Source organism: Rhodamnia argentea, chromosome 8 (genome assembly GCF_020921035.1).
Source record: "Rhodamnia argentea isolate NSW1041297 chromosome 8, ASM2092103v1, whole genome shotgun sequence".
NCBI lineage: Eukaryota > Viridiplantae > Streptophyta > Magnoliopsida > Myrtales > Myrtaceae > Rhodamnia > Rhodamnia argentea.
The window spans coordinates 10,116,450-10,132,639 of record NC_063157.1 but is presented as its reverse complement, the minus strand read 5'-3'; the positions used below and the strand labels follow the sequence as shown (position 1 = coordinate 10,132,639).

Here is a 16,190-nt window from a genome sequence, read left to right as displayed (position 1 = left end):
TTAGGAAAAATCATTTCTGGTCAAAAATTATTTCTGGAAACAGAATGGTTATCAAAAAAATCCTAAGACATCAACTGAGAGAGAGAGAGAGAGAGAGAGAGAGAGAGATCAACTACAGATCAAACAAAAGACGCTCTCTTCCTTTCCATGAGATTGATACTTTTCCGCAAACAATAGCTTAGGCAATTATAATGGACTAAAAATATTCATCTAAAATTCCTTAATCTACCAGAAAATGGCTCTATAGAGGTGAATATCTATTAGAGACACGCAGGATTCATCCTACTGGCAATCTAGGAGAGATATTAAAGTACAAATTAGATTCAGGTCTAACCAACAGATGAAAAGGGAAAACATGTTTGGCCCTGGCATAATTGTACATGCACAACATCCAGTCCTGATTACGGGCTCTTTCCATCCCAAGGCTGATGACCAAGAACTGTCCGATAAACCAACCGCTTGGAACCTCCTATTCCTGAAAGAGAACGAAATAAATACGTACTTAGTGATTGAGCTGCTCCGAGATATCCCAAACAAAAGAGTATGATTATGAGATCGAACCAAAATACTTGCAAGAACAAGCAGAGAGAATTGCGATAAAGAGGTTTCGACCCCATCAACTAAATAGTGAGCGAACAAAGTGTGTCTCAACAGGGGCAGTGCTAATACTGCTTATGCTTTACAAGGGGCAATCAACCCTCTGAAGCACCGAAACTAATGAGTTACACATTCACCATTGGATTGTTGACATTTCAAAGAATTCGATTACGAAATTAACTCCAAAAACACGTCATTCATCCAATGATAATTGTGAAAAGCTTTTTCTAAACTGGCAATGGACCTAATAATAATCCAATTTTTATTGTCAAGTACATTTGTTGAACTCACTATGTTGAGCAGGCATTTGAACTAATGATTGTCAAGTTTAATTAACTGTTTAGGACTCCAGGTGGTTCAAGCCTAATTGTCCTGCCAATATTCCATATCTTAGATACTTCCAGATAATTATATACTTAACAGGTTGTTGCTTATACATTCCTTCTATTTTATATACTCTGAGAGGGTACAAATACTATCTAAATGACAAAGTTAACTTTTACAGCATTTTAGATCCTCGAGTTTGACTTTGAGATCAACTGGAGCACAAAACTTGTGTAGCTTTTCATCATTGACTCAAAATTTAGTTGTGAATCGACTTCTAATTCCATGTAAGCTAAGTTTGAATTCAAAATTATGGACTTGACTTAGCTTGATGAACTCTTGTTATGCCTACTATTTTGCACCCAGTCATTAGATGCTCCAGCTTAGCAATGGGCAATAACTAGTCCATTTCAATATATGCAATTTCAGTACTGGTAGTAGAAATTCAAAATTTGATAGGAAGTAAATGAGTTAACTGGAGAAAGTCATAATAAATGCTGAAAAGTCTTCACTTTGCCAAAAGCCGTAGCAGGGGAAAGAGAAAGGAATTTCAGATACAGGCAGCTATTCACACACCAAAGACATTTGAGTAATACCTGTTCCATGGGCGCAGGTTCATTGTTTGTTTGCTCCTCTACATTCTTCAGATCAACATCTGCTTCATCTTGATTAGCAGAAATCATTTCTTCATCTCTTTCCTTGACACTACCAGCCCCAGTGACGTCCTCTGGTATTTTCAGATCCGCTGGAAGCTGACCCGACTTCAGAGCCTGATTATTCCAATAATAAGCGCTGCATTATATTAGACACAAAACAAAGGGATACATAATGGAAAAGTGCACATATTTAATACAGGAAGATCTAACCACCTTTTCAAGTCTGGCAACCTCTTCAAGAGTCTGTGAATTCACTATGGCCGCCTGCAAGTTCAAACAAAAACCAAACTATGGATGATCCCCAGCTTAATAAAAGAAGAAGATGGTTCTCTTTTGCAGAAGCCATTTTGGTGGAACAAATCAATTATCTAACATAAATGTATTGGCACGGTATAGTTGCATTTAGCATTCAACATACTAGCAAATGGACAATCATGAGCTCTTTAGAACATATGATCAAGAGAAGCAGCTCAATTACTTAAAACCACAGGGGGTTCTGTAAAAAGAGTCCTAAATCTTTCTGAAGTTCAAACTCTCCTTAACAACGCAACTAAGATTGCTCAGGAGGAAGCCGTAGTATATCTCTTGTGCAGATTTCCCTTTTTCTAATTGGGTCCTAAAGCTATCAACTTCTTAAATAGGCCTCTCCATTGCAATTTCCTCACTTTTCTTTTTGGGTAGTGGATGTAAGGGGAAGTCCATGGGCCTCACTTTCACTTTTTGAAGAATTGATGATCAATTAATAGAATTCATAAGGAGTAAACGTGGAAAAAATTCTAATTGAAATACTCAAAGTTCGAAATTGTGGTTGTCAGTTGCATCAATCCGGACGCATCAATTTGTCAATTAAGAAATGTACTTCATCCCCAAAGAGAGATTGAAATTTGCACTAGAAACATAAATCTTGACAAGCTCAAGGACCAAATTATATATCAAGGACCAAATTGATTCAAAGAGACAAGTTTGTGGACCAAAACTGATTGACTAGTCCGGAAAGTGCTAATCACTAATGCAAAAGAAGAAGAAAACAAATCTAACTGAAAAATAGCAAATTATAACAGATTCAACCCTAGATCCAGTTTTTTCAAATAGGTACTCGATAAACAATTTCAAAGCACAAAACCAATTAAAGCACTCAACACAATTGAGACATCTATCACTCATCTTAAACAGGAAAAAAAGAATATTGCTCAAACCCTGGAAGTTCATTGCGAAGTAAAGGCAATACCTTTATAGCGATAATTTGCTCCGGTGTAGGGGCAACAACTTTCGGCGGCTGCTGTTCTTCAATCGGTTCCAAAACCTTTTGAACCTCTCCTGGTGTAAACGTCTTCGTCGACTCCTTTTTAGCTTCCTCTTCAACTTCTTTAGATGAAAATAACTGCTCTGCTTCTAGTCTCTCCTATCATCCAGGAAAATCAATAATAAATCTACCTTTTCCTTTTTGAAACTAGAAGTACAATGATTAGACTTAACTACCAAAATGAGTAGAAGTAGAATATGAAACCAATTATTTGGAGCAAATAGTTATTCAAAACCTACAAAAGGACAGATCAATGCAGTTGAAATTCTATGTGAAACTAGAAATGCAATAATTAAGGGTCTGTTTACACTTGAGCAAAAGTGAAATGCTGTTCTGCTTTCATGAATGTACAATATCATTCAAACTCCTGAAAATTATGGAAAAGTTATATGTGAGACTATGTGTTAACATTTGGGTGTCTTGAAAATTTCAGAAGTTTTGGATTTAGAAAAAGTGAAACTGCATGAGGTGCAAGATTTGAAGCAAAATAAAAAAAAAAACAACAACAGCTAAAAATCAGTCCAAACAGACTATAAGACCTCCGAGGTAACACATAAAACTAGAATAATTTAATATCTAAAAGTAGACTACGATGCCATTACTTTGGAGAAAAGAGTTGTTCAAACTCTAGAAAACGAAAGATAAACCCAGAAGAAGACAAGGTTAATGTATTTTACGGGATGTTGCATGGAACAATGAACAATAGCAACCAAAGAAAAGCTAAAAGTTTCTCTCTGCTATGTATAGACTTAAAATGCTATTCAAGCAAACAACAGTCCAGCACAATAATTTCCAGTCAACAACCTAAACAACTCACTGGCAATTCAGCAAGGAGGGAAGGACGACCACTTTGCACTGATGTTGTGAGTGAAAGAAAGAGGACGCAAGATAAGTTAATCAGCAATTAGATAAAAAAAATATGCTTTTCTTCTGATCTTCCCCTATTACGCAGAACATTATTAGCAAATTGTGTTTTAAATTCTTTCTGAAACCAGAAATACAGTAAGACTTAAGAGTTTACTCAATAGAACCATTACTTTGGGCCATCAAATCACAATTAATTAAGCAGAATGTATTGATAAAAAAAAAATTGAGCAGGGAGGCATTTAAAAAGGAAAAATACAGGCAAGCATGGAGAGGAAAAAAATCTTATTTAATGGATGTGCTGTTGAAAGATTGATTAACAAAACCCACTGAAACCCACATAAAACTTCTCCCTGCTCTGTGTAGACAGAAATCATATTGAAGTAAATATATATTCACCACAATGGTTCCCTACAACAACCTAAACAAGGAACTCTAGCACTTGGGCCCTAGATAGTTAGGAGTATAGAAGGATCGTTTTGTATTGAAGCTATGTGTGAAAGAGGATGCAAAAATTAGTTTATCAATGATCATGCCATGAAAATGGAAGCTTTGGCCTCTTTAAGGGCTTCTTTAGCGTCTTTCCAATGAATACGAGCAGTTAAAATGTTTGATCTGCACCCACCTCCATATAAGATTTCAAAATGTAGATTTTAATCTTAATCACAGATGAACAGACCACTTAGTGACTATTTTACCTATAAAAAAAAAGACCACTTAGTGACTCCATTTGAAGGATTCCACAATACCCGAACCCCATTAACTACCAATAAAACATACATAAAATAAGGTTTATCTCACATGTTATTTTGGAATATAAACTACAAAAAAAAAAAAAAATGCAGGAAACATGAAATGAGGCCTATTGGATAATTTAAAAGTCAACCCAAAGTCCACCCAAACAGCTTCTAAGGCTATGCAATGCTAAATCTATGTAAGACAAGAACGACTGAGGATAGAAGCATCATCAGATAATGCTTTTTCGCTCTGGCAGGTCAAGCAATCAGTCTATAACTACCATGCAATTTCAAACATAAAGAGAACAGGCATGCTGGGAATGAATACAACTTGCAAACGGTCAACAAACCTTGCTTTTTACTTTCCTGAAATCCAGCACCCGAAGCGATTTTAGTTTGTATATCACATACAACCTATAATTGGGTTTCTTTGTGACATTATTATCCAACAAACTAAGATACTGGAGCCTTGGAAGGGATGTAAGAGGATCGATCTCAACCAAGTTGACCAATCTGTTGTTTGTAAGAACCAGCGTGTGCAACTTTGGTAAAAACTCTGCCAAGGAAAAGAAGAGGTAATGTTAACTTTTGGCTAAACAAAAGAGAAGTAAAACAGCTATCTGATTACCGCTATTACCTCCAATATTAGGGTTGATGCGAGTAATTCTATTGTTATTTATAAGCAAAGTACCCAACCGGTTAAGGTATGGAAAGTTTTCCAGCTTAACGATCTCATTGTCGGACAAATCGATAGTGTCAAATTGGTCCTGCACCAAATAAAGCATGAAAATGCATTGCATAGAAAGAGCAAGATATGTCACATACGCTATTCGATTACACGTGCATCAACATCTTAGTAATATAAAATTAAAAGAGAACCATGTAATGAGAAATAGCAAACAGTGAAAACTAATGGCTTTATTTTACTGTACCACACACTGAGAGAGAGAGAGAGAGAGAGATGACAAGAATTCAATTTTATGGACTAGAGAAAATTCACATTCTTTTGATGGAGGCAGAAATGGTCTAGGAAACTAAAATGTTGCAAAACAGAATTGTAGCTGGAAATTACAGGGGTCGGCAGGTTTTGAGCAACGATTGACCAGATAATAAGCAGTATACCATCAAAGGTATCTCTCCACTTGACGAAACAAACAACACAAAAGCTCCATCGAACAACAGTGAATGAGATGCTCCGAATGCCAAGAGAGTTTCACTAACTATGCACCAGACTGTAATCAAGGTGTGCATCTTGCAATCTGAGTTTAAAAAAGACGCCAGATGGAGAAACTATTAGGCCCTCCCAGCCTACATTAGCACATTTCGCATAAGCCATTACATCATGCAAATCCCATGTGCTCCCGGCCTATGTTAGCCCATTCCACATATCAAGCATCTAACATAAGACAGGAGTACCCAAAAAATAGCTCCACCAGATGCTTTTCCTAAGCATCACATGAATAGTTCCTAAGAACTCCACTTAAGAAACATTAAACTCTCCTAGCATCTTGTGCTTGCAACTCACATCAGCAAAAACATCAAAACCCCAATATCCCACAATCACGTTCGCATGGAAACTCCTTTTTGCAGTATAAATGATGCCAGTCTCTCCATTGCGTTCAATCATATCTCACAAGACTAATAAAAATTGGCTACCAGCCAGGGCATTCACGCAACTTTTGAGCACACAAACCCTAATTACAAGAACACGAACGAACCTCAGTGGCGCCCACGTTCTCGATCACCGCAATCTTGTTACCTAATCACAGAAAACCACGGACAAACCTCGGTCACCGAACCATCAAATACTTCCACTGAGGAAGCCACCAGGGAAGGACATTTAGGGAAAGTAGAGAGTGGAGTACCTCGAAGGTCGAGCTCCCGCTCCTTGATGGCGTTGAAGAAGTGAGGGCTCTTCCAAATCAAGTCCGCGGTCAGCCTCACCATCTTCGCTTGCTTGGCGAGGCTTCCTCAAGCTCGACTGCAGCTTCTCCTCGTCCTCGTCCTCCTCCTCCCCCCAACGAATTTCTACTGCTACAGAGAAGAAGGAAGTGAATACGCTCGAAGAAGCTGAAGCTGAAGCAGCAGCAGCAGCAGTGGAGGGAACAAGAACAACCAACGCCGATGTGCTTCTGCGCTTTGGGTTTTTAACCTATTAACGGTCCATGGGCTGGTATTCGCGATGGACGGATCGGACCTTCTCTGGGTCGGGCCGGGCTCTGGCTTGGACAGCTATTCCTACGGTTTGGTTTGATTACTAGGAGCGCGCACAGCAGCAGTTTTGTTTCTCTATTTTTCTATTTTTATTTATTTTTATTGTTCGGGGATATAGAAATCCATTCGATAACGTAATTTTCTATTTTCGAGGCTCACATAATGTAATAGTTTAGTTCATTAGTAAATTAAATTCATAATTAAATGCTAATATTTCATCAGTTTATACTCTGGATCTTTTCATGATTGATACAAAAATTCGTATTATTACTACAGAAATTTAAATGAATGGATTTCCATTTCAAACAGAGAACGGCCAAAACAAATTCAGCTACAAAAGAAGAGAAAAAAAAAACGCGGTTTGCCTTTGTTCATCTTTGTGATTAGTATTTGTTAAGCATTATTCTCACTAAAAGTATCAACTTTAAAATTGTAATGGAAAAAGGGTTCTAAACATGCGAAAGATGTTGGAAATAGGGCCGGCAAGGCTCGACCTTGCCCGGGGGCCAGCGACGACGAGGCCGAGCCTTTCCAGCCCTTGCCTCTGGCCGGTTGTGAGGCTTAGCGGCTGGTTGGAGGAAGAAGGAAGAAGAGAAGGAAAAGGAAAAAAAAAATTAAATTAAATAAACAAAAAACTAAAAAATCCAAAAAAATATTAAAATACTATTTTAAAAATTGATCTCGTTAGCACCAATAGCGCCACATTAGCTCTAGCCGATCAAATGGACAAAATTGGCATAAATGCAAAAAAATTAAGATTAAAGTTTAGAACCGAATTGGCATAATTATAATAAGCATATGATTTTGTTGGTAATTCTTCCTTTATATATACACATAAATATATGTATGTACGTATATACAATGTAAATGAGAATGGTAATTTTAGGTTTTGAAATGTATGTATGGTTATTTTCGGTATGAGGAGAAAAGTTCGAGATGATATTGTAATTTTCCCTTCGTATGAATAGCTCGTCTTAGTGAAAGATTGGAATTACCGGGTCAAAAATGGATTACTATTATGTCCATCGCAAGTGTAAGGAAAGGACTTGCACATTTTCCGTAGGAGCGGTACCATATACATGAGTTGATTTTATAAGTTAATGCTTTCATATGCGAATCATCTAACTCTGTGTGTAATTTATTTTTTACACTAACCACGGATAATAAAGGAAATTTGTACATTTAGCCCCCTAAAGTGGCTTCCTTTTCAGGAAAAACCATGTACTTGGCTATTTGGCTATGTTTCAAATTGTAAGGTCTTGTGAGACCGTTATCAACTGTTCTAAAATTTTAAACTGTTAGATGACAATGTGATTTAATGTTTAAATTATTACGGTACTCTTCCTCACACTTAATTTGATTTTTTTTTGGGCCTAGTAAGCGTGGAAATATTTAATCGGAGAGGCATATGGTGCCCGAAAATATTTGAACTCAGTATATCCTACTCTGATACCATGTGAGGTGTTGGACGGCATTGGCGTTTAGTTGGTTGGAATTGTATGAAGACAAGTTACATGGTAGTGGTATTTTATATTGAAAATAACCAGTGCAAGGTGTTTGAAGAGCGCTTATGGGTGACGGATTCCGGTGAATCCGAGATGGCAGTGCACGGGGGCATTTGACAAAGTATATCAATTAACCACGGCGAGTTCGTCTGAACTCGGGGAGGAATGTTCGAGCTTTGGCCGATGCAGGCCTCCCGTCTGCCTCTCCCTTTCCCTTCTCTTTCTCTCTCTACATTTATGTTGGATCCTTCTCGGTGCTTGAGTGTCGGTAGATGTGTCAAACGTGGGGTTGAGTCATAAGTGATCCGATCCATCTAACACATTTATTACAACGTAAATCTCTGGACTCCAATACCGAACCCAACCCAACCCATACTGATCGGACTCATATTGCTAGAATAATTTCATATTTAATCAATTTTAGGAAATTTTATTTTTTTCATAATTTTTAAAAAAAATTTATATCACTAAAACACTATGGATAATTTTTATAATTTATTTAAAAAATCCAAATTTTTAATTTTATTTTTCCCTTTCCTTTTTTCATTCTAAGTCCGGCCCATTTTAGATGTATTAAGTTGTTAAATAACTAATTTATGGTGCACTTAAGCTTGTTTTTTGAAGCTCAAAACAACCCATTATGATCCATATCATTAAATATGAATTCTAGACCCACTTTATCACATTTACTGCCACGTCTGACCTCCACTCCGCTCCCGCTCTGCTGCCTTTCTCTCTTTGCCTCGGCGCCGCCGGCAACTTTGTCCACCGGCGGTGAGCGCGGAGGGCCAATTGACATATGTCGGTCGAGTTTTAAGTGTAGGGGCTCATTTGAGACAAAAATCAAATACATGGGTCACTTGCGAAAATAATTCCACCTCAGGGACTCATTGAAATTTTCTTGCAAGAGGGAGTTGGTAGCCAGCGCGTGCAGCAACAGACCCCCGCCAACTGTCACCATGACGCCACTTACCCCAGCTTGGTCTACCCATCCCCACACACAGCCACCGTCTGCGTCGCGTCTCGCTTGAACCGATCACGCTCTCGCCGCTGCCGCCGCCGGCCGGCCCAATGGCACTGCGGATCAGCTCCTCCGCTCTCCTCCCGAAGAGCTTGCTATCTCCGCCTTCCGGAACCGCCGGAGCCGACGGCGACTCCGCGAGACCGGCCTCCGTCCTCGAAATGAGGCCGCGTAGACCAGCCAGCCTCCTTCTCCGCGGCTTCGTCCGCGCGGCCGGCAACAGCAACTCCACGAACTGCAACGGCGGCGGCGGCGGCGGCGGCTGCAGCAAGAAGAAAGGTTCGGTGCCGAGCTCCAACTACGTGGTGCCGCTGGACAACTCGATGTCCGCGTCCTACTCTTCGTGCATAACCCGCCCTCTCGCCGAGATCCTCCGGGACCTCAACAAGAAGATCCCTGACAACATCATCAAGTCGCTTCCAACTGCTCATGACGGCGATCCCGATCACGACCCCGATCAGGCCTCCAATTACATTCCCTGGTAGTTTTGTCCTTCATTTAGCATTGAGTTGACTCGCCATGTCGATAATGTGCTCATGTATCTGATGATCTAACATTTGATCTGGTCTGATTTTTTGTCCCTTCGGATGATTTTCGATTCTGTCTTTTAGGTTTCATGCGAACCGGATGTTAAGCTTCTATGCCCCTGGTATCTTCAATTCCTCAGCTCTCTCTCTCTCTCTCTCTCTCTCTTTGTGTGTGAAATTGATGAATTTCTAATTTCTGTACTATAAAAGCCTGCATTACGTGATTCAATACCTCTTTGCTTGTTAATTTGAGCTCTGGTTTCTGCTTGTGGTCTCTCAAGTTCAATCCAACAGAAATGTTGATGCTTCATTGCAACTTGGTTTGTTAAAAATTGCATCTTGCTTCATGATTATGATCATAAGCTGTGTGCCCAGGATCCCATCCTCTGTATTGAAGCTCTTGCATTTTGATCAATGCATATCCGCCACATCACATCCTAAATTTTACTCCAAAGTCGTTTCATTGTTATTCCATTAACTATATTATTAGTTTCTTCGCTGCGAAGACTTCAAAGAAGTCTTGCCAGTTATTCTTGTGGTCAGTATAGTTTAGGACTTCCACATCTTCTAAGAGACATTTGATCTCATCGATGGAAGTATTCAGTATCATTGGAACAGTTATATGGCAAGCATGTTCAGTAAACAGCTGGGAGCCATCGGTAGACTTTATTTGGATATGAACGATGTCTATGTCGGAACTAACCTCTCATTGCATTGTTGATAGTTCTACAGCACTGCTTTTCACTCCGTCTCTTGATTTTCTACTGGCCACTAGCTATTTTCTTGATTTGATGCCTGCATGAAATGGAAACATGAGTTTCTGTGCATCTCTTCAGATATTCACTACTATTTTCCACAGGATGGTGTGGAGAGATACGTGATGTTATATTCTCGGACAATGGAAGCGTAACCGTGGTGTATCGGGTCACGGTACGAGGATCTGATGGAGAGGTGGGGCTCTTTTCTTTACAATATGCACACATGTGACCTGCATATCCTGCAATTTGTCTGCTGTGCGAGTTTGCAGCATTCATGTGCTGTTTCTTAAATTAACAGGGGTTTCCTTACTCTTTTCACTTCCCATCATCAGTATTACTAGCGTAATCTCAGACAAATCAAATAGCAATATTATTTGGTTTAGCAAGACCTTCGTGTGTTTGGATGACTTAGCCTTTGACCTGATGTTTCTGCCTACGGAGTTTTGGGATTGGTTTATTATGAAATTTGGACGTGGCATATGCTCGAACAATTTCAACTACTGTGTCTCACAAATGGTAGAAATATATGCATCTAATGCAGAAACGAAGTGCTTGACAAATGTGTTCTCTTTGTTATATTAACCCTTCTACGACTGATTTTGAATATGTTTTACTGGATGCATATTTGGTAATACCACACATGGAGGCATATTGTATATTAGACATAATCTGATCGTTCCCTTGAACTTATCAGCGGTTCATTATTGGCATAAGGTAGAGACTAGTAACAAAGGAGAAAGATTTAGGACAAAATTGGTTGTGAACAGTAGGTATAATGCAAACTGTGGGTGGGAGTTATAATGAAAAACTGTGGGCGGGAGAGAAGGGAAAGAGGAAATTTAGTAGCTTGTTTGCTGGTTACTAGACTTATGGCTGTGACCATCAAAGCTGAGAGAGAAGAACTTAGTTGCTCTTCATTCATAATCGAACAATGGTTATAGAAATCTTTTAGGTCAAAATCTCCAAGAAGTGCTGCGCCTTTTATTACAGGAAGGACAATTAAAGGTTTATGACTGGTGGATGTTAATTTTAGCAACAAAAAGAAAGAATGATAAATATTACGCACATCCAAACAAAAATTGCAATTCTACAATGTTTCTTGATTCTTTTGCTCTGGAATCCAATGTGCTTCAACCAAATTAATCCTAGCAATTGACAATAAAGTCTCCAGAGGTCTTGAGAGAACATGAAGTCTAAAGATGCATTTTGTTTGGTCATAAAGGATAAGAAGTATCTGGAAGTGTGGTAGTTTCTTGTAAATCAGCTTAAAGGGAGCTTTGGTGGTGTTCCCGAGTTTTAATTCTCGTCCTTGTTATCAATGGGCTAAAATCAGAAAAATGAACATGCCATTGCAAAATTTTCAAATTACTAGTTCTGCTGTAAACTGAATTGGTTGAGTATACCTCTGTCTGCAACCCTACCTGAACAGGCGCATCGGGAGGCGACTGGGACCGTATCACCTGCTGATGGTCACGATGCAGATCCGGTTGCTGCGGCAGAGGAAATGGCTTTCTGCAAAGCATGTGCTCGATTTGGTCTTGGTTTGTATTTATACCATGAAGTATAGAGGTCAGAGATCACACGTGGATCTACCCTGTTTACTTGACTGAGAAAAAGGGTGGTGCCAATGCAAATAAATGAGCGATGTTGCTCCGTGTAGGCATATGAACGTAGTTTTGGATTGCGATATACCGAGTTGAATAGTGATTTGTTGATTATATGTTGTTCAATTCACAAGATGGGCATATTCAGTTTCAATTGACCTTTGGAACTGCAAAAAACTCCGAGGAAGGTCTTGTTCAGACCAACATTCACTTTACTTCACCCATTCTTTTCAGTCCGTGCATTTGACTCATATTTCAACTTCCTTCTCCCCAGTAACCCTCTCTCTCCCCCCACCCCTCTCTATGGCAGGAGTTGATCCTCTGAGGCTCCGTTTGTTTTGAGAAAACTAGATGGTTTGAGATATATATTCCGGAACTCGATTGCTTTTATCGCTTACAAAAACAAATAAACAAAAAATATTTCACCGTTCATGAAAATATTTAGATTTAATTGCTTACAAAAATGTTTAGACTTAAATTATTGTCCATAATAAAAATACTCTCTATTAATTAATTATTTTAAACGATCATTTTTAGGTTTCAAATCATTTATTTTTTGCAGAACAAATGGAACCTAATTTTTTTTTTCTTCTCAGGCTAACAGAGCGCTGCTTTCAGCATCTAATGAATGATTCAGCGTGACAAGAAACGTGTTCCCATACACATTACGGCCGAGAGAGAAGCAAAACCTGAAGGACTCATCGAAAATTTGAAAAAGGACAGGCGCTTAAAAATCTAAGGACTACTTCCTTCGGCCACAGACTTCAGTGGATAACACATACTTGGATTAGGTATAAGAAGGGACAAACGTAGATAGATTTCGATCGTCCGTGTACAAAGCACCAACCCTTTGGCCTTTGGTTGTCACCTATGCTCTCGCTAGGGAATTGGGCCTTTTATATACAAAGAAATGGGGGTGGAAATTGTTCAATTAGTCCTAAGTCTATTGTATGGACATCAATTCAGTCTTAATTTTTTTTTTCAAATTTGTCAATTTAGCATTAAACCTTTGCGTGAAATTTCAATATAGTCATTCCGGCCAATTTTCGCTGGAAATTGCTGACGTGTCGGATGTGTCGAATCGAATGGTCGCCGATGACTTGATTGCCATGCCAGCGATTTCTGGCGGAAATTGACCGAAATGACCAAATTGAAATTTAGCGCAAAGATTTAGGACTAAATTGGTAAAATTAAAAAATTTAAGATTGAAATGGCATTTGTACAATGAGTTTTGTACAATAAATTTCAGGGACGATCGGGTAATTTTCACGTGATTTTGATGCTCGATAATTCACGAAAATAGTGCAAGCTTGTTGATGGCAGGTCGAATTACTTTAGCTTACTTTGGATATGTCTATAGCTAACTATCAGATACAGTGCACTAAGGTTCCAATTCAAGTTTGTCTAGATATAGAAAAATAGTTGTCGTGCTTTCATATGAATTCACTTCCTGAATTTGGAATGAACCATGCAAGCCCAAGCAAATGTGGTGGCCTTGGCATTAGATCTCTCGTGCTGGCTGGTCTAGGATTCGTAACAGAGACAGCATGAGGCCTCAAGACTCCACCCAATAATCTCCAGGCAGAAATTGTGATTGCTGAATATTGTTCACATCTTGAGAAGAGGCTCAATATTCATGCTAAACCTAATGACTCGATCTTATACTTATATGGAAGGCAATTGTAAATGTGTGACCGGCCTTATTGGGAGGAGCTTCGTGGAGTTTTAGGAAATGGGGAAACTAGTACAAGTCAAGTTTTTCCAGGACAATTTTGGTTTCACTTCGAATCTAGTACAAGTCATTTGGTCACACACACGAAGGGAAGTATCAAGGCTTCGTTGGCGAATAACTCGACGTGAAATGGATCAGGCACTTTCTTTGATTTTGGTCAGTTGGGATCCTTCACCTTCGGATCGATTAAACCGAATGCCAATGGGGCTACTAAAGGCAACTTGGGACTTGGAGGCGCGCGGGGACCGTTCAGAAGCGAATCGAGTGATTGGTTCTGTGGTTTTTGCAATCTTCGCTTGAATATGTTTATTGTCCGAAGTAGAATTTTTCGAATTTTGGGCATTGTGGTTGAAGCTCAAACTTTAAGAAACCATTTCATTTTCACACGATCATCATCGAGATTGACTCTAAATTCATCACAGATCTGGTTCGTTCACAACTCTTGATTGATAATGTTGCCCTACTTTACTTAAAGATATCATAAGATTGTTGACCTTTTATTTTGACTTTGCTTTTCAAAGTGAAATATTGTATCTTTTGAGTAGGAAATCGTCGTGTTGCTAACCTCGGAAACGAAAGCGCTTGGACACTCGATTTCCAGCTACAAAGGTTGAATAATAATAATGATAAGAGGAAACATCCTTGAATTTTCATCTCTTTTTTCTTCAACCTTCGTGTCGTGGAAAATAAGGGAACATTAAAAACATTCAAGAGGCATGTTTTGAGAATTAGCGATTAGCCTAGTTTGTACTTTTTATTTTCCGAATGAAAAGGTGGAGAGGAGTAATCCACCTTTATTATCGCACGAATGATTCTTAAACTTTGATCTATTGATGTCACCCCTGTACTTTTAACCTATTTAATTTGGATAATGAACGATTAGTACATGTTCAATATAGTCCTTAAATTTTATGAAATTGTCCAATGCCGTCCTTATGTTAAGTCAAGTTAATGGAATAATCTGCTGATGTGACCTCAACTTGTTGAGTTTGAACGGTGGACAAAAAGAAAGTTATACTCAAATTATCCAAGTAAGATGGACATGTCAACAGCCTAATATAGATGGATAAAAAGATGGACCTATTGATTCATCGTTTTTTAATTATCCAACTCAACATGTAAATAATAGACTTTATCAAATAACGTTCACTTTGTCATTTGAGGAAAAACGAAGGGATTACATTGAACATTTATCATTAATTCAAGGACCACGTCGAATAAATTAGAAATTCTGAGTCGAAATTACACGTTGAGTCAAAGTTCATGAATCATCTATGTCATTGATTCTTAATTGGCGCTGTCGTAACATCACTCGCACTTTCGTAGAAAACTATGGTCTCTTTATCAGTGGGCTATCCGCGCTGGTTTGTGCTTTGCTAACGTTGTTATATGGATTAAAATTCTGAAATCCTCCCTATCACTTTACTCGCATTTTTGGTCTAGTCGTCTCGTCGCCACTTTTTCTGTTTCTCCTGATTTTATCGTCCCGTTTCAACAATGAGCGGAGGTGCTATTATCACCACCGATTTCATCCCCGGCCACAGGACCTGCAGATTGACCGCGGATTTCCTATGGCCCGATCTGAAGAAATGGTCAGGCGACCACTCGAAAGGGCAGGCCGGATCGGAAGCCGTCGCGGATGACAGTTTCGAGGCTGATTTCCATGATTTCAAGGACGAGGTCGACGCTGATGTCAAGCCCTTTGCTTTCTCTGCTACTGCTTCCAAGCCTCAACACCACCGTGATGGTGACTCGGTAGCTAAAGCCCTTCCCCACCTCTGCTGCTGCTTCAGCAACTCGACATTGTAGTCGCCACGACTCCTCGGTGCTCTGAACCCTGAGGAGTTCCTTCTCAAAGGGTGCTTTCTTCTTCGTGTTTCCGGTGTCGATCGTGCTCATATTTTGCGAACTACGGCTCTACTTTGCTTGTTACCGACTTAGAGAAAATGGGTTGGTCGTGGCCGTATCCGACGACCTGACTTCTTGCCTGTGTTGTCGTTTGAATGCGTAAGATGATCTTCCAGGGGCTGTTGGTTTGGCCGTGATTGTTTTCTGCATAGGCAACTGTCCTTGTTTTCTTCGACGTGACATTGTCGTATACATCAAATACTAATTACCATTGTGCATCGAGTTCTGCTTCTTCTTCGTTTTATGCGAACTTTTTTTTCAGGCGATTAAGCCAGAAAAAGATGGGATCATGTACTGTTTAACTGCAATTTGCGGCCTCTAGGCAGGCAGAAACCCAAAACCAAGTTGTGCAACGCATTCACTTTCCCCCAAGGCGCATTTCAATTACAACAATCCACCGTCTTTTGTTGGATCTTTCCATGGCTCAATAGACAAAGCTG

At 39.3% G+C, this 16,190-nt stretch overlaps 2 protein-coding genes across 2 annotated transcripts; one reads left to right on the top strand and one right to left on the bottom strand.

Moving 5' to 3' along the window:
- Positions 1-119: 119 nt before the first annotated feature.
- Positions 120-6,585, bottom strand: LOC115736596 (U2 small nuclear ribonucleoprotein A'). Its single transcript, XM_030668367.2, has 8 exons — positions 6,347-6,585; positions 6,200-6,240; positions 5,119-5,248; positions 4,832-5,037; positions 2,806-2,979; positions 1,791-1,841; positions 1,518-1,691; positions 120-475 (listed from the first exon to the last, which is right to left on the bottom strand). The coding sequence occupies exons 1-8, from the start codon at positions 6,426-6,428 to the stop codon at positions 470-472; spliced, it is 864 nt and encodes a 287-aa protein (XP_030524227.1). The 5' UTR covers positions 6,429-6,585; the 3' UTR covers positions 120-469.
- Positions 6,586-9,144: 2,559 nt separating this feature from the next.
- Positions 9,145-12,274, top strand: LOC115736597 (DNA repair RAD52-like protein 2, chloroplastic). The gene is given in 5 exon segments (XM_030668368.2): positions 9,145-9,186; positions 9,188-9,702; positions 9,833-9,870; positions 10,608-10,699; positions 11,936-12,274. Coding segments are annotated over 5 exon segments (810 nt in total). The 5' UTR covers positions 9,145-9,159; the 3' UTR covers positions 12,074-12,274.
- Positions 12,275-16,190: the final 3,916 nt, after the last annotated feature.

Bases quoted from the DNA above. Each gene is read 5' to 3' on its own strand.
- LOC115736596 (XM_030668367.2), bottom strand. From the start codon at position 6,428: ATGGTGAGGCTGACCGCGGACTTGATTTGGAAGAGCCCTCACTTCTTC. The intron at 6,241-6,346 runs GTACTCCACTCT...TTCTGTGATTAG, and splicing joins GCGGGAGCTCGACCTTCGAG to GTAACAAGATTGCGGTGATC. The intron at 5,038-5,118 runs GTAATAGCGGTA...TTTCCTTGGCAG, and splicing joins CATCAACCCTAATATTGGAG to AGTTTTTACCAAAGTTGCAC.